At 50.2% G+C, this 23,083-nt stretch overlaps 1 protein-coding gene across 1 annotated transcript in view; it reads left to right on the forward strand.

The window, feature by feature from the left end:
- The window catches only part of SEPTIN4 (septin 4), a 63,497-nt gene extending 40,842 nt beyond the window's left edge, over positions 1-22,655 (forward strand). The window contains exons 11-12 of the mRNA XM_054008583.1: positions 21,502-21,601; positions 22,405-22,655. Of these exons, the coding sequence (XP_053864558.1) occupies positions 21,502-21,601; positions 22,405-22,464 (160 nt within the window). The 3' untranslated portion in view covers positions 22,465-22,655. The remainder of the gene's footprint in view (positions 1-21,501; positions 21,602-22,404) is intronic.
- Positions 22,656-23,083: the final 428 nt, after the last annotated feature.

Consider the following 23,083-nt stretch of genomic DNA (forward strand, 5'->3'; position numbering starts at 1 on the left):
CTTTCTTGTGCATCATCATCAATCATGGTGGTTCTGCAGCCCAGACTCACCAGTGGCACGCACTAGTCTATCGGGCTGGCATTGTGAATGGGACTCAGTAACCAGTGCTGTTGGGAAGGCATTCCTTCTTGTGCAGCCCTAGTATTACTAAAGCATGCGCTGTCTGTGAGCACCCCGTGATGGCTCTGGAGACAGCTTGGCCAGAGCCCCGGATCCGGGCCAAGTGGACACAGGAGGCGTTTAGGGGAACCACTGCCCTAAACAGTGGCCAGGAGATGGACCATTCCACCAAAGGCAGACACAGGTACTTACCCTGCTGAGCCCAGCATGGTGCTGCCTCTCCTGAGCTAAGCCTCCTGCATTACTGAGCCTTCAGACAACTGGCAGAGCAGGAAATTCAGGCCATACCCAAGTTCTGTGCTTAAAGGTGGAGTACAGCAAAGGCCTGATGGTCAGACACCAGAGTAGGGATTAGAATTCAGTCCCAGTGGCTCAGATCCTCAGTGATATTTAGGTGCCTAACTGATTTCCTTGGGGTTAATCAACTAACTCCCTTTGAAATCAATGGGCATTAGGTGCTTAACTACACTTGAGAATCTGAGCCAACATTCAATGGCCTTTCGTTCTAGGATTATAATAGGGAGCTGCTGTCTTGAGGGAATCCAGTAGCAGCATACGACCAAGGAGTTTAGTTTGGACGTACGGGTGGAGCCCTACCATATGTGCAAGTGAAGTAGTATGGTCGTAGGACACACCCAAACATTGAGCCAAGAGGGGCTGTTTCAAGTGCATCAACCCTGGGGCTCGGGTGGTAAAGGCCTGCAGCTTTTGGACAGATTAGCTGTTCAGGCTCTCAGGGAGGAGAGAGATAAGAAGAGTTCGGGGAGCTCCGAGTGTGGCTGCCATAAACTGCCACAGTGAAAGTATCACTTAACACCAGACTGAAAAAGGACAAGTTCCTTCCCCACTCAGTTGTAGCAAACTCAGTCTGGGCAGCCACATTCCCTCTACAGCAGCTGGTGGGGTACCTAGGGCTCATGTACGATGAGGCTGATGGATCCGAGGTGCTCTCTCTCACACACATTCTTGAACGATTGAGGACAATGCCTCCATGGTAGATCGTGACATGTGCCTATCTCTTTGCCACATTTCCACTAACAGCTGGCTAACACTTCATCACCATATCTGGCCTTCAGACCATAACCAGAGAAGGGAGGGGGCAAAAGACTCCATATAGCACTCAGATGCAGTGGTGACAGGTGCTACAGAAAGCCCCAAGACAGAGGAGCATCCTAGAACCTACAGGGTTCCTCTTGGACATGGTTATTGCTACTATTTCTTCACATGGGTAAGAGCATAAGAATGGCCAGACTGGGTCAGACCAAAGGTCCATCTAGCCCAGTATCCTGACAGTGGCCAATGTCGGGTGCTTCAGAGGGAAGGAACAGAACAGGTAATCATCAAGTGATCCATCCCATCACCCATTCCCAGCTTCTGGCAGTCAGAGGCTGGGGACACTCAGAGCATGGGGTTTCATCCCTGACCATCTTGGCTAATAGCCATTGATGGGTCTATCCACCATGAATTTAACTAGTTCTTTTTTGAACACAATATTGCTTTTGGCCTTCACAACATCACCTAACAACAAATTCCACAGGCTGACTGTGTGTTGTGTGAAGAAGTGCTTCCTTATGTTAGTTTTAAAACTGCTGTCTATTAATTTCATTGGGTGACCCCTGGTTCTTGTGTTATGTGAAGGCATAAATAACACTTCCTTATTCACTTTTGCCACACCAGGCATGATTTTATAGACCTCTGTCATATCCCCCTTTAGTCGTCTCTTTTCCAAGCTGAAAAGTCCCAGTCATTCTAATCTCTCCTCATAGGGAAGCTGTTCCATACTCTTAATCAGTTTTGTTGCTGTTCTCTGTATCTTTTCCAATTTTAATATAACTTTTTTTGACATGGGGCGAACAGAACTGCCTGCAGTATTTATATAGTGGCATTATGATATTTTCTGTCTTATTATGTATCAGGGGGTAGCCGTGTTAGTCTGTATCTACAAAAACAACAAGGAGTCTGGTGGCACCTTAAAGACTAACAGATTTATTTGGGCATAAGCTTTCGTGAGTAAAAACCTCACTTCTTCGGATGCATAGAGTGAAAGTTTCACTCTATGCATCCGAAGAAGTGAGGTTTTTACTCACGAAAGCTTATGCCCAAATAAATCTGTTAGTCTTTAAGGTGCCACCAGACTCCTTGTTGTCTTATTATCTATCCCTTTCCTAATGGTTCCTAACATTCTGTTAGCTTTTTTGACTGCCTCTGCACATTGAACAGATGTTTTCAGAGAACTATGCACAGTGACTCCAAGATCTCTTTCTTGCGGGGTAACAGCTAATTTAGATCCCATCATTTTGGATATATAGTGGGGATTATGTTTTCCAATGTACATTACTTTGCATTTATAAACACTGAATTTCAACTGCCATTTTGTCAGCCAGTTACCCAGTTTTGTGAGATCCTGTTGTAGTTCTTCGCAGTCTGCTTTGGACTTAACTATCTTGAGTAATTTTGTATCATCTGCAAATTTTGCCACCTTACTGTCTACCCCTTTACCCAGATCATTTACTAATACGTTAAACAGCAGTGGTCAGAGACCTGGGGGACACCACTATTTACCTCTCTCCATTCTGAGAACTGTCCATTTATTCCTATCCTTTATTTTAACCAGTTACTGATCCATGAGAGGACCTTCCCTCTTATCCCATGACTGCTTACTTTGCTTAAAAGCCTTTGGTGAGGGAACTTGTCAAAGGCTTTCTGAAACTCCAAGTACACTATATTCACTGGATCACCCTTCTCCATGTGTGTTGAGCCCCTCAAAGAATTCTAGCAGATCGGTGAGGCATGATTTCCCTTTACAAAACCTGTGTTGACTCTTTCCCCAACAAATCGTGTTCATCTATGTGTCTGATAATTCTGTTCTTTACTATAGTTTCAACCAATTTGCCTGGTACTGAAGTTAGATCTTACCAGCCTGTGATTGCCAGGATCACCTCTGGAGCCTTTTTTAAAAATTGATGTCACATTAGCTATCCTCCAGTCATTTGGGACAGAGCCTGATTTAAGCGATAGGTTACATACCAGTTAGTGGTTCTACAATTTTGCATTTGAGCTCCTTCAGAACTCTTGGGTGATACCATCTGGTCCTGGTGACTTATTACTGTTTAATTTATCAATTTGTTCCAAAACCTCCTCTCTTGACACCTCAATCTGGGACAGTTGCTCAGATTTGTCACCTAAAAAGAATGGCTCAGGTGTGGGAACCTCCTTCACATCCTCTGCAGTGAAGCAAAGAATTCATATAGCTTCTCCAACAACCTTATCTGCCTTGAGTGCTCCTTTAGCACCTTGATCATCCAGTGGTCCCACTGACTGTTTGGCAGCTTCCTGCTTCTGGTGCACTTAAAAATGTATTTGCAGTTAGCTTTTGTGTCTTTTGCTAGTTGCTCTTCAATATTTTTTTGGCCTGCCTAATTATACTTTTACACTTGACTTGCCAGAGTTTATGCTCCTTTCTACTTTCCTCGGTAGGATTTTCACTTCCAATTTGTAAAGGATGCCCTTTTTGCCTCTAACCGCCTCTTTTACTTTCGTGTTTAGCCACGATGGCACTTTTTTGGTCCTCTTACTATGTTTTTTAATTTGGGATACACGTTTAATTTGAGCCTCTATTATGGTGTGGAAGAGGAGTCCAGCCCCCTAAAACAAGTGAATGCTGCTAATGTGTTTTTGGCTCGCAACCTCTGCCCAAATCCCTGGGAGTTGGAACAGGCCATATTACCAACCCCGTTGATATCCCAGATGTGGTGATAAGCTTCTGGTCCTAGCATCCACTCAGTGTCCAGGCCACAAGAGATAGGGGCCGCCTGTTTTCAGCCCTCAGCCTGGACTGATACATCTGTACGAACTATTGAGACGCTCTGCCTGTGAGGAAGATACAGGCTTGTCAGTCACTTGGGAAGGCCGTTGAGCAGTAAAACAGTGGTGATGCTAATGAGCCATTCCCATCCCTGCGAGTGGCCCCTGTTTTTTGTGTGTAAAAGGTAGGATCACTGGTTCTTGGGCCGGCTTCCATGGCATAAATGACAGGTCCATGCCCAGCACACACGATATTGTGATCAGGGAGAAGCCTGCCTCTGTCATTCCACGTGGACTGTACTGATTCAGGGGGTTGCTTTGGGGTCCTAAAAGTGTCAGTGATCGTGTGTGCATGTGGTGATGTATATGTATTTTGGGGGTGTAAATTGGTGTAACCCCGTTGTAGGCAGTGGAGCTGTGCCAATCCACTCCAGCAGAGGCCCTGGCACTAGAATAGTTGCCCTTGCTCAGTATAACATCCTCCATGCTTGGGTCTCTCAGACTGTACAAACACGGCACTTGGGATTGGATCTCCATTTGGCAGCTGAGACAAAGGGAGCTAAAGTGACTTGCCCCAAGTCACGCCATGAGTCTGTTCCCAATCAGGAATAAAAGCCAGGTCTCCTGACCTACAATGCTGTGCATGAACCCCAGGCCCTGAGCATCTCAAAGGGAGGGAATTGTTTCATCTCTGTCAGAGTCTTCCTTGATTCTCAGAATAGCAGCTCTTGGAACACCTGAGGTGATCTCAATCTTTTCTACCAGAAGGAAGTCCAGCTACAATTGGGTGCAGGGTCAGGAGCAGGTGGGTCAGGAGCAGGTGCCAGAGAAGACCAAAACTACACAGTCATTCCAACCTCACTTCCCTCCCTGAAATCTGAAGGAGACCTAATGCTGCTTGGAGATGGAAGGTTGATACCACAGATACATACAGACCTTTGTTGCTTTATTGGCTCCTCTGAACAACTGAAGATAATTGTGGAGTGGGCGTGAACAGAAGAAACCAAAATTCCTTTCAAGTCTAAAACCAAAGACTGCTGCAGCCCCCTCCGCTTGTCCACTGGGGCTGTTCATGCTGCAAAGTGTATTTCCCGATTCAGTAAGGCATCCCCATTCGGGTCTCCATGTGCCCAAAGCCCAGATCCAGACCGATTCAGTAGCATGTGATGGTACTAGTTGGATTACTAGAAGGAGCTGTCAGGATCCTGGGTGGAAACTTGGGAACCAAGAACTGAAGCCAAGGGTCAGAGCCGGTATCCTTGTCAAGCCAAGGGTCAGGGATGGAGTCAGGAATCCGTCTGAAGGTCAATACCAGGTATCGGGGTACGTGTTGGCGTTCCAGGGGTTGATCAGGACTCAGAATCCAAGTTGGATCTGAGGTCAATACCAAGAGTTCAGGAACAGAGAAGCAGGGCAGTTGTGGCAGTGAGCCAGGATCCACATTGTTAACTGGATACTTCTTGGCACGCCCCATGAGCTTATATAGGATCAAGGAGCCAATCAGGGATCACCAGACAACTATCAGTCGGATCACTTAGGGCAGAACTTCCCATGGCATGCCATCTCTGCAGATTGCAGGTCGCAGGGAGTGGCCAGGTTACAGCTGCCACCAGGTGGCCGTGTGAGGCTGTTGGTTGCCTGGTAGCCCTTCAGGCCCAGCTTCAAGTGCCACTGATCCTTACATTACCTCTTGCCCTCTATGGGTGCTTCCTGAGGTTGGGAGCTGGGATGCTGGCTCCCAGGATCAGTCCTCGGGGGCCATAGCCTTCCCAGTCAATTAGATACCTGAAAGAGCCACGTTTCATTTTAGAATCCAGTATTTTGTGGATCACGTGTTCATTATGACCCTGGACCTGCACTGGTGGGGAGGTGGTTGTGTTTGATGCACAAAGGGGTATGGCATTAAAAGAGACATATGAAACACTGGATGTCAGCTGCCTTGGTCTGGGTTCCTGGGTGATAGATGATGGTAAAATGAAAGCCTGTGAAGAATAGGGCCCATCAAAGCTGTCTTTGGCTGAGCACCTTTGCCCTGTGCAGATACTCTTAGTTTTTATGATCTGTGTAAACCTGTATCAGACACCTTCACGGCAGTGGTACCATTCATCAAAGGCAGCCTTGATTGATGGAAGTTCCTTATTTAAAATCTAATGATTTTATTCTGCCAGAGTGAGTTTCTGGGAGTAATAGGCACAGGGGAGCAATTGCTGCTGGGGGCCCATATCTTTGTGAAAATGTTGACCCAATTGCTTCATTAGATACATCAGTCTCGAGGACAAAGGCCCATGTGTGGTTGGAATGGATCAGGTTTGAAGCACTGGTGAAGGCCATCTTCAGTTGATTGAACACCTGTTGAGTCTCTGGAGACCAAGTGAAGGAGCTGTGTTTGCAGAGAAGCACTGTCAATGGGGCTATTCAGTCTGAGAATCCAGGACTGAAGAAGTGGCTATAAAAATTAGCAAACCCAGGAAGCGTTGCAGTTCCTTGATGTTCTGGGGGACTGCCCAGGACTAAACAGCATTCACCTTTCCAGGATCCATTCGGAGGCCCTCAGAGGACAAGATGTAACCTAAGAACTCCACGGAGTGTTGATCAAAGGTGCACTTGGTGCTGTGCATATAGATCTTGTTAGCAGAATCGATCCAGGACTGACTGGACATGTTGAATATACTACTCGTGGCTCTCCAACAAGATGAATAGATCATCAAGGTAGACTAAGACATAGTGATCTAGGATGTCACAAAATACCTTGTTCACAAAGTGCTGGAATGTTGCTGGAGCATTTGTAAAACCAAATGGCATTTGTAGCAGCCAGACCAGGTTCAAGAGGCTGTTTTCCACTCATCCCCTGCACGGATCCGCACCAGTCTGTAGGCGCCTCACAGGCTGAGCTTGGTAAACATCTGGGCTGATCATACACAGTCCTACAATTCCAGGATGAGTGGGAATGGTTCATCTGGTTTCTAATGGTTCATCTGGTTGAGGGCCCAGTAATCTGTGCACAACAAGCACTGGGGCCCCAACTGGGCCACACGCTGGGCCTGAGGGCACCTCTGGGGCGACCTGGATTTGGCCTGGAGGAGTGTATCTTGAAGCCAAGACTTGTCTGTTGGTGCACTCAGGCAAACTTGCTGACTGAATTCAGAGCAGAAACTGACTTTCTGCTCACGCCAAAGGACATGCAGGTCATGAGTGGCCAGCCATAAGGTGCTGAGAATTATGGGGAAGTGGGGCGAGCGAATCATTCTGAACCATAGGATTTCTTCATGGTCCTGGATAACAACTTTCAAGGGCACAGTTTCGAGTTACTGGGCCAGGACAGGTGTGAGCCATCTATAGTCTCTATGAGGTTGGGGGCTGTTTTTGCTGCAGTGGGATGCCCAAGGCTTGTGCCATATTGGCGTCTATAAAAGTGACCGTAGCCCTGGAGTCCATGAGTGCTGCTGTGAGGAATTTGTTTGGGGCTTCCCTGGGATGTGCACGAAAACCTGGATTTTCAAGTATGATGAGGATGTGGGCAGCCAGCAAGATATATACCCCAGGGCCCACCCATGCTGGCACACAACTCCGGGCCTGTGTTTGGTCATTACTGTCTTTTTCTGTGTGAGAGCCTGCAAGGGACAGCGGGCAAGAGTATGGCTGGACTCTCCACAGTAGAAATACTTGGTGGTGCTCCCTCTCCTTCGGGGTCACGTGATAATGGGCTGCACCAATTTGCTTGGTTTCTGGGATCAGCTTGGAGATGGGTACTCGGGACCATCAGCTAGGAGGCAACGCAGTGCCCCTTCCTTTCTTCACTTCGCTTGTGCAACTTGTCAGTGCATATGGTGAGGCCAGCTAAGTCATCTAGACGGGTCGGCATTTCCACGTGAGCTAGCTCATCTTTGGTCTTTTCGCATGATCCTCACCAGAATTGGTAGAGCTAGGCCACTTTGTTCCACTCTGTATTGGAGAGGAGCCACCTACAGTGGGTGGCTGAGGGGGCAAGTAGTCTCTGCCCTTGCTGTAGTTTTTGCAGAGCTGCCTCAGCCAACCGAGCGTGATGGGGGTAATCAAAAATAGAGGAGAAGGCCTGGAGGAAGGTTTCCCAGTGTGACAGTGTCAGGCTCTGTCGTTCTAGTAGAGGCAAAGCCCAGTCCTTGACAGGAGAGTAGTTATGAGTCCTACTGTGACCTGGTCAGTGGGGATGGAGCAGATAACATTGGTTTAGGAACCTGCTGAAGTTTTGGTAGTCTCTGTTGAAGTGTTCTGGGAAGGGGAGTGTCAGTCTGGGGTCCAGGTGAACGACTGCACCGCGTGCTTGGAGCGCAGTGTTCTCCTTCCAAGTCTGGGCGGCCTGCTCTCGCAGTAACTGGGTGACCTGCACCGGCAGAGCCTGGTTCTCAGATGAGAGCTGCACCACTTGTGTTCGCAATGGGGGAAGTTCCTCTGGGGGGTTGTCAAGCCATTCAAGAATGTCTAGTGCCTGGTGGGACATGCCGGGTGTGACAGGTTGGATCACAGAAACCCCCTGGGGGCTGCCAACTGATGTGCCAAGACTACTTCTGCCCCTGCCTTCCCTGCCAGCTTGGGACTCCAGCACCCTGTATTGGAGCAGACTGGCGTGTCTGACTCAACAACACAGACCCAGAGTCTGAGCAACGTGCCCCAAAGCTGCAGACTTAACTGAAAGCAACTTAAGAAGTGTTCCTGTCTTTAACACTCAGATGCTCAACTCCCAATGTGGTCCAAACCCCCAAATAAATCCGTTTTACCTTGTATAAAGTTTATACAGGGTAAACTCATAAATTGTTCACCCTCTATAACACTGATAGAGAGGTAGGCACAGCTGTTTGCCCCCCCCCCCCCAGGTATTAATATATACTCTGGGTTAATTAATAAGGAAAAAGCGATTTTGTTAAATACAGAAAGTAGGATTTAAGTGGTTCCAAGTAATAGCAGACAGAACAAAGTGAATTACCCAGTAAAATAAAATAAAACACGCAAATCTAAGCCTAATACAGTAATAAAACTGAATACAGATAAAACCTCACCCTCAGAGTGTTCCAGTAAGTTTCCTTTTACAGACTAGTCCCCTTCTAGTCTGAGTCCAGCAATTACTCACACCCCCTGTAGTTCATAGAATCGTAGAATATCAGGGTTGGAAGGGACCTCAGGAGGTCATCTAATCCAACCCCCTGCTCAAAGCAGGACCAATTCCCAACTAAATCATCCCAGCCAAGGCTGTGTCAAGCCTGACCTTTAAAAACCTCTAAGGAAGGAGATTCCACCACTTTTCTGAAACTGGTGTTCTTCGAGATGTGTTACTCATGTCTAGTCCACATCAGCCCTCCTTCCCCTCTGTCAGAGTTATCTGGCAAGAAGGAACTGAGGGTGGGGGGAGTGCGCAGCTCCCCTTATACCGTGCCATGAAGGCACCACTCCAGGGGTCGCTAGGGGCGCTTCCCCCCCTATGGGTACTGCTGGGGGAAAAACTTACAACACTTGTGCATGTGGCGAGCACGCACACCTACTGAAGGGCACAGTTTAAACAGTTCTGTCCCTTCCTTTTTCTTCCTTTGCATCAGGATAGTTTGCTGATGTGCATTCAAGGCCTTGACTACACTACAGAATTTTGTCAGCAAAAGCTTTGTTGACGATCAAAAAGAGCTATAAGAAAATTAATATTGCATGTTCACACTATGCTCCCTCTGTCGGCAAAGGGCATCCACACTTGGGGCACTACCATTGATAGTGAGAGCAGTGTAGGTAGCTATCTCACAGTTCAGCTCACCACCTTCTGCCGCTAGATCCTGTGGGAAGGTGGAAGTGGATTGCAGTGCATCATGGGTCCAGGCTCAGTGTCCCATGATGCATTGCTTTCTGTCCCAGCATTCCATGGGCTTCTCTCTTCAGTTTGCAGTAGTTTTTCAACGGCCCTTGTTTGCTTTCGCCCCGCCATCTCTGTGTGAAAGGATGGATACTGCACTGCTCTCCAATGCCCTGCTAACTGTGATTAACACATCATCGAATCATAGAATATCAGGGTTGGAAGGGACCTCAAGAGGTCATCTAGTCCAACCCCCTGCTCAAAGCAGGACCAATTCCCAACTAAATCATCCCAGCCAGGGCTTTGTCAAGCCGGGCCTTAAAAACCTCCAAGGAAGGAGATTCCACCACCTCCCTAGGTAACGCATTCCAGTGTTTCACCACCCTCCTAGTGAAATAGTTTTTCCTAATATCCAACCTGGACCTCCCCCACTGCAACTTGAGACCATTGCTCCTTGTTCTGTCATCTGCCACCACTGAGAACAGCTGAGCTCCATCCTCTTTGGAACCCCCCTTCAGGTAGTTGAAGGCTGCTATCAAATCCCCCCTCATTCTTCTCTTCTGGAGACTAAACAATCCCAGTTCCCTCAGCCTCTCCTCATAAGTCATGTCCATAGTTACTGTCCTTTGTTCCAGTTTCTTTCAGGTATCGTTGGGGGTGGAGAGGCTCTCTCTTGAGCCAGCTGAAGACAAAATGGAGGGGTCTCCCACGGGCTTAAATAGACTCTCTCTTGTGGGTGGAGACCCCCTCCTCTCTCCTATGCAAAGTCCAGCTCCAACATGGAGTTTTGGAGTCCCATGGGCTAATCACATGTCCATGAATGACTCAGTCTTTACAGGCAGCAGCCATTGTTTACATGCTACCCTGAACGTCCTCAGGTAGACTTCTTAAGTGGATTGGAGCCTCCCAAGATTCATTGTCCTTTAAGTGTTTCTTGATTGGGCACTTAATTTGCACATTCCTTTCTCAAGAAACTGACCAAATGCTTTACTAAGGCTACTTAGAAATCAAGCAAGTACCCAGCCAATATTCATAACTTTGAATACAACAATGACACATGCATACAAATAGGATGAATATATTCAGTAGATTATAACCTTTACATAGATATGTTACATGGCATATGTAGCATAAAACATATTCCAGTTATATCATATATACATTCACAAACATATTTCCCTGAAGCCTTATGGGGTACAACATCACACACAACGTCACACCGGATAAGGAGTGTCCTGCTGCCTCCATGTCCCTACCAGGCTATCCTTCTCCATGCGTTATGTGGGGGTCCAGGCAAACTCTCAGGATCCAAGGCGGAGGTAGGCAGGACTAGTGACAACAGCTTGGGAGCTGAAGCAAGGTGTCAGAGCCAGTATCCGTGTCAAGAACAAGCTGAGGTCCAAGTCAGCAGTCAAGCTAAGGGTCAGGGACGGAGTCAGGAATGAGGCTGAGGGTCAATACCAGGTATCGGGGTTGGTGCTGGGGTTATGACTAGTTATATTAGTCATCCTATCTGGTAACACAAAAAATATCACGTGGCCTATGTAGCCAAGCAGAGCTTTCCCTCATGCCCTGTGCTGCCCAATTGTAGGCTATGGGGTAGCAAGAGGAAGATTTATTTGGCCACAGTACAGAGTATGAACTGTGATGGGTTCCCCGGGGTGCAGCTTGGGACCGTGGGACCACTGTGCCCCCTTAACTCTCCCCAGGCTGGGCTGTGTCTCACAATGCTTTGCTAGTGACAAGCAGCAAACCCCTCCAGGTGCTGTGATCACTCAGCACAACAGCATGTGGAGCCCCACACCCAGCTAGATTGCATGAATGCTCCCAGAGCCACTCATGAATCACACAGAGAAAGGCACCAGAGCCAAATCCCCCCAGCTCCCAGCACTGTATCTCAGGAATATACCGGCTTGAGCAATGCAAATTTATTAATTGGTTCACCACTTCATCAATGGAAAGTGGACACCAGCCTTTGCAAAACCAGAGCAGATTTGTCACACACTTCATACAGACTCACTGGTAAAGATAAACAGTAAATCAAATTTATTGACTACAAAAGATAGATTTTAAGTGATATTAAGTGATAGGCAAAAAGTCAGAGTTAGTTACCAAAAGAAAAAAATTTATAAGCATGCAGTCTAAACCCTCAACCCTATTAGACTGGGCAACAACTAGACTAAGCAGTTTTTCTCACCCCACTGGATATTGCAGTTCATCATACACAGATTTCACCCTTGAAATCTGGGCCAGTCCCCTCAGTTGGAGGCTTCAGAGTGTCCTTGTTGCTTGCAGTGTAGGTGGGTGAAGGAGAAAATCCAAGCATGGGCCTCCTGTGTTCTGTTTTATACCCTCAGTCCATGTGCTTGGGGAACACAAGTCCAGGAATATCTGGGGGGCATTGCTGAGTCCCCAGGCAAAGTTGAGCAATTCCCCTCGTGTGGCCTCATGCAGGTGAGTCATTGCATTGTAGCTCCCTTGCTGGACCATGGCTGTTGATGGTGGTTTGACACCCACCCAGGTGCTGGCTACTTTCCTGGCTGTTGCCTCTGGGGAGCTAATATCTGGCTGATTCTCCAACTTACAGCATGTTTTAGTGACAACCATACTGCACAATTCTCATAACTTCATGTGCATTAATAATACACATATATGAATAGAAAAATGACTTTCAGCAGATCATAACCTTTCCCCTGATACCTTACAAGGTATGCTTTATATGTAATATCACAATTATATAAAAATGAGGAATACAGGGTGTTCCCCAAGGTACAGAATGTCACACCTCCCTCCCCCCCTTAGTTTACTGTAAGAGGGTTAGTCCCTGACTAACTTGAAGGCAGTTTGTGTCATAGTTCTCTTGGCATCCAGCCATCAAGACCATGAGGCAGTGTGCCTCAGTTTCCCCCTCACATACAGCAAGCCAAGTTTGTTATGGTTTCTGTATTGTGATAAGCTTTAAATCTGTTTACATGTATTAACTGAGAACTAGCGTTACCACAAGTTTTAACATCAGTATCAAAATTCTTACCCCAAGATTTAACATTAATACCAACATTTTTATCACGATGGGCATTTACAAGTATCATTATGATACCACGCCCTCTGTTCAGACAGTCTGGTTTGAGGTTGGTTTGTTCATTACCCATGGTGTCCTTTGACTCTCTCCCATGTAATCAGTCACTGGCTTTTCTTTCCCTCCAGTGTTCCCCTCTGCCTGGGTTCTTATTTTAATCATGTTTCTGGGATTTTGGTACCTCAGGGTCTGGCAAGATAGGGATTTAGGGAGATCCTGCACATTGGCTGGCCCTTTGGGGAGCGGTCTCCCAACCCCAGGAGTGTACATATGGAAAAAATCCAGCTCCCCTTTTGGGGTTACCCTGTGTTTCCCCCTCCCACCACTGAATCCTTCCCTGCCCCCTAGAGGGCTGTGATCTGTGCTCTCTGGGCTTGGTGTGTTTACCCTTCGATCAGATTCACCTTTTCCACAGCTGCTTTCTGTGTCTCACCTCCTTCTCTGTCAGTTGGGCCATTGGCATTCTCACAAACTACCACCTGGCAATTTCCTGGTCTCAACTCCTCTGTTATCACAGGCCTTGGAGCTGCATCTTGATTTAAAGAGACACAGTTACTTTCCAAAAACTTTTCAGAAATAGCATTCTGAAAAACTGGGACCTGGATTGGGGTACCCTCCGCCACCCCTTTCTCTGTCCCTGAGAAGTCAGCTGTGTGACTGCTCCCCTCCAGGAGGTCAGTTACACAGTTCCTTCTCAAAACCTGAGTCACAGGCTGATCAGATGCTGACTCAGCCATTCGGTCCTGAGCATCCTCTCCCAAGTGACCAATGAGGAGATATTCCTGTACTCCCACTGATCCTTCCCCAGTTTCCTCCTCTGGATTCCCCTCCAAGACACATTTCTCTGTGCTCCCCGAGAAGGGATCCATCCCTCGTTCAGCTGCAAAACTCTGCCAGCTACCAACTGAGGCAGTTTCCTTAATTACTGACAACACCGCTCCTGCCCCTGCGCCTGAGGGCATGTTGCCTTCTGCAGGAAAGGAGCTAGTCTCAGCCCCTCCCATACTTGGAAGCACCCTGCTTCCCTGTGTTACAGAGTCACAGGAATCCTCACCACCTCAGTGGTTTGTGAGATCCCCTCCCCCTTCTCTGGGCTCTCTTCTGGGACACATTTCTTTATGCTCCCGTCTCTGGTTCAGCTGCCACTTGCTGGCAGCTAACAACCTGGACAATTCACTCCCGGGCAGGCATTACATCACCATCTCTTCCTGATATGGTCTTGCCTCCAGCTGCAGGGCAGGAGCTGGTCTTGTATGCAGCCCATAGGTGGTCCCAATTGTGAATTTTTGTAGTGATGGGAATGGTTGGGGTTGTTGGTTTCTGGTTCTGCTTTTCTAGCAGGTCCAGTTCACGTTTTCTATCTCTCTCTCTTTCCTCCCACTTGCATTCCTTCTCCTCCATGGCCAGTTTCTTTGGTGCTAAGAGTCTCTGGTGTTCGCTCTCTTTTTCTGCAACCTGCAGTCTAAAAAGCTCCTACTTTGCAAAGACTTCACTGCTTTCAGTCATTTCCCTGCTTTTCTGTCCCTACTTCCATTTCCCGAAATAAGCAAACAGAAAATAACAAACCGGTAGCCTCCTCCTGATTCTCCTTAGCTACCACACTTAAAATCTTTACACCAGTGTATGAAGTGCAAATCTTGCTCAGTACAAGGATGGATGTGAACCAGTCCAGTGCTCCATAGAGCCACAGCCTCTCCCCTTCTGCTGGGGTCAGCCGATGCCGAGCACTCCACAGGCTCACTCCAGAGAGCAGTCACTCCTCGTTCTCCAGGGGCAAGTGGCAAAACACCGCGTGCGAAGAGACATGTTTTGATTCATCACCCAGAATGGGTCATTCCAGCTGCCAGTTTAGTCTCTTACCTGGAGTGACACCCCCTCCGCCCCAGCGCTCTCCCGCTCCTCTGCACACATGCTGCCTTTTTGTCTGCAGTTTGCTGTTGGGTGGCATTCACTGCTGGGCAGAGGGCAAGCCCGGGGCATGGGCAGCGCTGAAGTGGCATAAGTTTAGGTGGGAGGGAAGCAGTGCACAGGCCGTGCACTAATCCTCTGCACCGGGGTGACCCACTCGTCACTGAGCTCAGCCGGAGCAGTTGTCCACAGGAGCTGCGCCTCGTGTAACAAGAGTCACCATTGTTTTATTCCGGACTCTTCTCCCACCCAAGAATCTCACTTTCTGTGAAATGGCCCTTTGCCCATGGGAAGCGTGGGACCGTCCCAATCTGGCCAAGTTTATACAAATTGAGTTCATAGAATCATAGAATCATAGAATATCAGAGTTGGAAGGGACCTCAAGAGGTCATCTAGTCCAACCCCCTGCTCAAAGCAGGACCAATTCCCAGCTAAATCATCCCAGCCAGGGCTTTGTCAAGCCGGGCCTTAAAAACCTCCAAGGAAGGAGACTCCACCACCTCCCTAGGTAACGCATTCCAGTGTTTCACCACCCTCCTAGTGAAATAGTTTTTCCTGATATCCAACCTGGACCTCCCCCACTGCAACTTGAGACCATTGCTCCTTGTTCTGTCATCTGCCACCACTGAGAACAGCCGAGCTCCATCCTCTTTGGAACCCCCCTTCAGGTAGTTGAAGGCTGCTATCAAATCCCCCCTCATTCTTCTCTTCTGGAGACTAAACAATCCCAGTTCTCTCAGCCTCTCCTCATAAGTCATGTGCTCCAGACCCCTAATCATTTTTGTTGCCCTCCGCTGGACTCTTTCCAATTTTTCCACATCCTTCTTGTAGTGTGGGGACCAAAACTGGACACAGTATTCCAGATGAGGCCTCACCAATGTCGAATAAAGGGGAATGATCACGTTCCTCGATCTGCTGGCAATGCCCCTACTTATACAGCCCAAAATGCCGTTAGCCTTCTTGGCAACAAGAGCACACTGTTGACTCATATCCAGCTTCTCGTCCACTGTGACCCCTAGGTCCTTTTCAGCAGAACTGCTACCTAGCCATTCGGTCCCTAGTCTGTAGCAGTGCATGGGATTCTTCCGTCCTAAGTGCAGGACTCTGCACTTGTCCTTGTTGAACCTCATCAGGTTTTTTTCGGCCCAATCCTCTAATTTGTCTAGGTCCCTCTGTATCCGATCCCTACCCTCTAGTGTATCTACCACGCCTCCTAGTTTAGTGTCATCTGCAAACTTGCTGAGAGTGCAGTCCACACCATCCTCCAGATCATTAATAAAGATATTAAACAAAACCGGCCCCAGGACCGACCCTTGGGGCACTCCACTTGAAACCGGCTGCCAACTAGACATGGAGCCATTGATCACTACCCGTTGAGCCCGACGATCTAGCCAGCTTTCTATCCACCTTACAGTCCATTCATCCAGCCCATACTTCTTTAACTTGGTGGCAAGAATACTGTGGGAGACAGTATCAAAAGCTTTGCTAAAGTCAAGAAATAACACATCCACTGCTTTCCCCTCATCCACAGAGCCAGTTATCTCATCATAGAAGGCAATTAGGTTAGTCAGGCACGACTTCCCCTTCGTGAATCCATGCTGACTGTTCCTGATCACTTTCCTCTCCTCTAAATGTTTCATAATTGATTCCTTGAGGACCTGCTCCATGATTTTTCCAGGGACTGAGGTGAGGCTGACTGGCCTGTAGTTCCCCGGATCCTCCTTCTTCCCTTTTTTAAAGATGGGCACTACATTAGCCTTTTTCCAGTCATCTGGGACCTCCCCCGATCGCCATGAGTTTTCAAAAATAATGGCTAATGGCTCTGCAATCTCACCCGCCAACTCCTTTAGCACCCTCGGATGCAGCGCATCCGGCCCCATGGACTTGTGCACGTCCAGTTTTTCTAAATAGTCCCGCACCACTTCTTTCTCCACAGAGGGTTGGCCACCTTCTCCCCATGCTGTACTGCCCAGTGCAGCAATCTGGGAGCTGACCTTGTGCGTGAAGACAGAGGCAAAAAAATCATTGAGTACATTAGCTTTTTCCACATCCTCGGTCACTAGGTTGCCTCCCTCATTCAGTAAGGGGCCCACACTTTCCTTGATTTTCTTCTTGTTGCTAACATACCTGAAGAAACCCTTCTTGTTACTCTTAACATCTCTTGCTAACTGCAACTCCAAGTGTGATTTGGCCTTCCTGATTTCACTCCTGCACGCCTGAGCAATATTTTTATACTCCTCCCTGGTCATTTGTCCAATCTTCCACTCCTTATAAGCCTCTTTTTTGCGTTTAAGATCAGCAAGGATTACACTGTTTAGCCAAGCTGGTCGCCTGCCATATTTACTATTCTTTCTACACATCGGGATGGTTTGTTCCTGCAACCTCAATAAGGATTCTTTAAAATACAGCCAGCTCTCCTGGACCCCTTTGCCCTTCATGTTATTCTCCCAGGGGATCCTGCCCATCTGTTCCCTGAGGGAGTCAAAGTCTGCTTTTCTGAAGTCCAGGGTCCGTATTCTGCTGCTCTCCTTTCTTCCTTGTGTCAGGATCCTGAACTCGACCATCTCATGGTAACTGCCTCCCAGGTTCCCATCCACTTTTGCTTCCCCTACTAGTTCTTCCCTGTTTGTGAGCAGCAGGTCAAGAAAAGCTTTGCCCCTAGTTGGTTCCTCCAGCACTTGCACCAGGAAATTGTCCCCTACACTTTCCAAAAATTTCCTGGATTGCCTGTGCACCGCTGTATTGCTCTCCCAGCAGATATCAGAGTGATTAAAGTCTCCCATGAGAACCAGGGCCTGTGATCTAGCAACTTCTGCTAGTTGCCAGAAGAAAGCCTCGTCCACCTCGTCCCCCTGGTCTGGTGGTCTATAGCAGACTCCAACCACGACATCACCCTTGTTGCTCACACTTCTCAACTTTATCCAGAGACTCTCAGGTTTTTCTGCAGTATCATACCGGAGCTCTGAGCAGTCATACTCCTCTCTTACATACAACGCAACTCCCCCACCTTTTCTGCCCTGCCTGTCCTTCCTGAACAGTTTATATCCATCCGTGACAGTACTCCAGTCATGTGAGTTATCCCACCAAGTCTCTGTTATTCCAATCACATCATAGTTCCCTGACTGTGCCAGGACTTCCAGTTCTCCCTGCTTGTTTCCCAGGCTTCTTGCATTTGTGTATAGGCACTTAAGATAACTCAAGGATCGTCCCTCTTTCTCAGCATGAGACAGGAGTCCTCCCCTCTTGCGCTCTCCTGCTTGTGCTTCCTCCCAGGATCCCATTTCCCCACTTACCTCAGGGCTTTGGTCTCCTTCCCCCGGTGAACCTAGTTTAAAGCCCTCCTCACTAGGTTAGCCAGCCTGCTGGCGAAGATGCTCTTCCCTCTCTTCGTTAGGTGGAGCCCGTCTCTGCCTAGCACTCCTTCTTGGAACACCATCCCATGGTCGAAGAATCCAAAGCCTTCTCTCCGACACCACCTGCGTAGCCATTCGTTGACTTCCACGATTCGACGGTCTCTACCCCGGCCTTTTCCTTGCACAGGGAGGATGGACGAGAACACCACTTGCGCCTCAAACTCCTTTATCCTTCTTCCCAGAGCCACGTAGTCTGCAGTGATCCGCTCAAGGTCATTCTTGGCAGTATCATTGGTGCCCACGTGGAGAAGCAGGAAGGGGTAGTGATCCGAGGGCTTGATGAGTCTCGGCAGTCTCTCCGTCACATCGTGTATCCTAGCTCCTGGCAAGCAGCAGACCTCTCGGTTTTCCCGGTCAGGGCGGCAGATAGATGACTCAGTCCCCCTGAGGAGGGAGTCCCCGACCACCACCACCCTCCTCCTCCTCTTGGGAGTGGTGGTCGTGGAACCCCCATCCCTAGGACAGTGCATCTTTTGCCTTCCAATCGGTGGAGTCTCCTTCTGCTCCCTTCCCTCAGATGGGCCATCTAGTATACTCTCCGCATTAGCACCTGTAGAGAGAACATGGAAACGATTCCTCACCTGTATCTCCATTGCTGGTGCATGGACGCTCCTCTTTCTTCTTCTGGAGGTCACAAGCTGCCAAACCTCCTCACAATCCTTCTGTCCCTGCTGCGCCTGCTCTGAATCTTCAGAACATTGTGGCCGTAGAAGCATCTCCTGACGTCTGTCCAGGAAATCTTCATTTTCCCTTATGCAACGCAGAGTTGATACTTGTTTCTCCAGCCCTCGAACCTTCTCCTCCAATATGGAGACCAGCTTGCACTTTGTGCAGACAAAGTCGCTTCTGTCCTGCGGAAGAAAGACAAACATGGCACAACCTGTGCAGGTTACAACAGCTGATCACTCACCTTCCACATCACCGTCCTCTTAGGAGCTTCCTCAACTGTTGCAGGAACTACTCGGAGAAACCTGCAGATGAAAGCCTCAGTGAGCTCTCCCCAAGCGAACTCCCAGGCAAACTCCCGCTGTTAGCCTCTGCTGTTCGCCGCTCCTAAAGTTTCCTCCTAAAGAAATGTATTTTGAAGTTTTGCACCCGAGTTCGGAATCCAGCAGTTCCTGGAGCGAGCGCTTGCTTGGCGAGCGCTGCCTGTCGTACAGTGAGTTTGCTGCTATACTGGTGAGCTGCACAAATGGCAGGGTGGGCTCTAGTCCTAGCACTTGCCCCCGCGCTGGTCTTGGATTCTACTTGTCCTGGGCTTCTTTCAACAGCAGTTCTTATCTGTTTACAAACTGATCGTCTGATGGCAAGTATCAAGGTCCCCAAGCTGTGTGGCTGATGGGTCCGGATGTCGGCCAGTGGCTGAGAGAGGACACTGACCACTGACGGAGGGGAAGGGCCTTGCTAGGGTACCTGACCCACCAAAAGCGCCGCAGATGCCTGTACAGGAGAGAGGACCCCTGGTTGCTGATGGGCCCATTCTGTCTGCAGAGTGACAAGGGGAGGCCAGTGTGTGTTCCCCATGGGAGTATGCTCGGGGACCGTCAGTTATTCCTAGTGCCCAGAGCCACGCAAGGCCCAGTGGGTGTTAGGGACACCTCGTGGGACATCCTAACAATCCTGGATGCCCCACAAGGTGGCACTCATGCTCTTGTGGAATTTCCCTGAATGCTGGAGGAACAGGTTCCTGGCGTCCCAGGGTGATGCTCTGTAGTCAAAGCCTTGGGTGGATTGTTGTTCTGGGCTAGCACATTTCATGATGAGTCTTATGGTGGGGATTAGAAGACTGATCCCTACATGAGACACAGCATGCGCATTCGGAAGAGCTGTCCCGCTGAGCAGGGCCTGGGTGTGTCCTTTGTAAAGGCCAGAAAGCGAGGTGCCCTGGGTCTCTGGCTAGCTGCTGACTGACCCTGAGATAAATGGATGCAAAGCTAGCGACTAAGAGAGTGTCTGCCATGAAGTGGCCAGGCTGCACTTGCCAGCTGGACTGTTCCTGAGCACCGTGATCCGAGGACGCGTTAGCATCCTCTCTGGGTAGCTGGATGTGACCACAGAGCCTGTGTGCCTGGGCCTTCTCGGGTGGGGAATGGAACATCCCCATACATCCAAATGGGGTCAAGCAGTAGCCCCAGAGCCTGTCTGGCAGGCCCCTCAGCAGCAGGAGTGGAACCTGCAGCACTGGCAGCCAGTGGCATGGAGGTAGCTCACTTGCGCAGGGGACAGAGCTTTCTCAGGGGCCAGGCTGGGACTGTGGAACTCGCTTTCACCGGGACCGAGAACCTCCAGAAATCTCGCCCCGTCCTGCTCCAAGTTGAGGTGCACTGCTTCAGCCTGCCATCCCCAGTTGAAACTCAGCACTGCACAGCAGCGGGAGGGGGCCCAGGGCCAGTCAGGTCATGAATGCCTCTCTGGAAGACACTCAAATACCAAGGTGATGGGCACAGTGTCAGTCCCTCTTGTGTGTGCGGTTTGCTGGGGCTTGACTTCTCGGAAAGAAGCCCCAGTGCTCACGGACCGAGTGTGCATATCTGCAGGTCACCACAGGTGAGAGGAGAGGGAGGAGACACTGGGGCCCTACCAGTGGGCTCCCCCGTCTCCAATATCTAGTGCTTTGGCTGGGCTTTGAGTGGCAAAGGGGAGCTGCTTGGGTGTTGAGTGTGGGCCCCACCCCGGGGGGAATTAGGAACTTTGGCCTGTTCTGTCACTCCCCTCCCCCAGCTCTGGGCTCTGTGGTAAATCCATCCCTCTGTGCATTTGGATTTTCTCTGATCTGCCAATTCTCCAGCAAGATCCTACTGTGGGCCTGTCCCTGGTGATGGGAAGTCACCTGTGCACCATGACCATTGGAGGGCAGGGGTTCTGCAGAAGGGAGCAGGCCCTGCTCACTTCCCCTTCAGGCCAGAGAGTGAATGAGCATGTGGGCTGCCCTGGCCCTGCATGCTCCCCAGAAGGGGACAGGCCCGGCAGTGTGTGACCATGGACAGCACAGACACCAGAGCAACTGTGAGGAGCCTTCGCAGCCGCGGCCTGAGTCTGCCTTGTCTGCTGTCTGTGGGGTCGCGTTCCCTAGTGCAGGTTGGGTGTGACACGCCGACCTGTGAGCATGGTGCTGCTCTGTCCCCGCTTCCCCTTTGCAAACACGGACACGAGGCACAGGGCACCAGAGCCTGAGGCCCGGTCCAGTTCCCCTGGTGCTGGTACCACTGGTGCACAGTCTCGCAGGGACTGGAAGGTGCGGCTCGTGGGGCACAGTCTCCCGCGGTTCCACTGCCCTCGTGCCGTCACTCTGAATGCCTCCTGCCCGGCTGGCCTGGCCTCTCCAGCGCACTGGGGCCGTGCTAACTACACGTGTGTTTCTTGCCTCCCAGCAAACTGACGCGGGAAAGCGGGACAGATTTCCCCATCCCAGCTATCCCAGCAGTGCCGGACTCTGAAACAGAGAAACTCATTCGGGAGAAGGACGAAGAGGTGAGTGCCGGGGTCGGGGCCTGTGTCTCCTGCCAGGGGCTGCACCAGAGCCACTGCCGCATGTGGGAGGCCTGGCTAGAACTGAGAGCTGCACTCTCTCCATGCAGCTGTGCTGGGCTCTGGTCCCCTCGCTCTCCGCTCTCCGTGGCAGCACAGGCAGCCTGCAGCAGGGCCTGACACACTCCCCGCTTTGCATATTTCCACTCCCCTCCCACTGGAGGAGCTAACAGAGTCCAGCTCCATCCACAGTGCAAAGCTGTCCTGTGCCCTTTGGCCTCCTGCAGCCATTACCACCCCCCTGGGTCTCCCTTGCGCAGATCTGGGCTTTGGGTTCTTTTCCCCCAGAGCAATTAGCTGCATCCTTTGAAGGTCGAGTTTGCTCTGTCCATGGTGCTAACCGGCCCATTTCGCTGCCCTCGCTGGCCCTGGCACACCCCAAGGCTGGCGTCCTCTGCACATTCCAGGGACCTGCTGCCTTCTGCCAGCTCAGGACTGAAGATATGAGCTAAAGCCAGACCTGGCCTGAGCCCCTCCTTCCTCGCTGCATTGCTCTAATTAACTCCTGCCGCTGGAGTTCCCAGGAGAAACCCCGTTCTCTGTATTCCCATGGCTTTGCCTAGAGGACGAGTCTTCTGTGTGTAACTCCCACTGGCTGGCCCAAGGGAGCACAGCGGTTGTGTCCCAGCTGGCACTGCCCTGGGGAAGCTCACAGCGCTGCAGTCCCAGTCTCCGAAGCAGAATGCTGAGTGCCCAGGCAAGGGGCTGCGGGGAGCTGGCCCTCACGTGTGTTTCTTCCATTTCAGTTGCGGAGGATGCAGGAGATGCTGCAGAAGATCCAGAGGCAGATGAAGGACTCCCACTAGCCACCACATTCCCCTCCAGCTCCCGCCCCACTCAGACCAGAAATGTTTACATCAAACCCCAGCCATCAAAGCCAGCTCTGCTACTCGGTACCAACAGCGCACCTAGCACCTTAAGCTGATGCGATACGCCTTATTATGGACCCTTGCTGCGCTTTCCTCAGCGACCTACAGGAAATAAAGGCTGACCCGCACCAGAGCTTCTGCAGCCACCCTCCCCATGCCTCAGACTCAGCCTGCTTCCTTGGCAAGGCTCCTGCAAACCCAGCCTGGCCCGCCTACGGCTGCCGGCAACGCTTCCCCATGGTCTGACTGAGTCAGGCCCAGCCACTGGGCTGCTTCCCGCGGGTTGAATGTGTGCAGAGCCCCCCTCTCCACACCGTGCCGGGTGTCACACATTTTCCCCTCAAGGCTCCTGCACAGTTGGGCCCCAGACGTGGCTGATTGGTGCAGTGCCGTGGCCATGGCTGTGTGCCCAGACTGCTCCCCAGCAGTGTGAGGAGCCAGTGAAATCAGCATTTTGCAGCAGTTCCAGAGCAAAACTTGCAGTCCCCGAGGCAGCCAGTGGCCTGGCAGCTCATAGAATATCAGGGTTGGAAGGGACCTCAGGAGGTATCTAGTC

The sequence above is a fragment of the Malaclemys terrapin genome, chromosome 18 (assembly GCF_027887155.1).
Source record: "Malaclemys terrapin pileata isolate rMalTer1 chromosome 18, rMalTer1.hap1, whole genome shotgun sequence".
NCBI lineage: Eukaryota > Metazoa > Chordata > Testudines > Emydidae > Malaclemys > Malaclemys terrapin.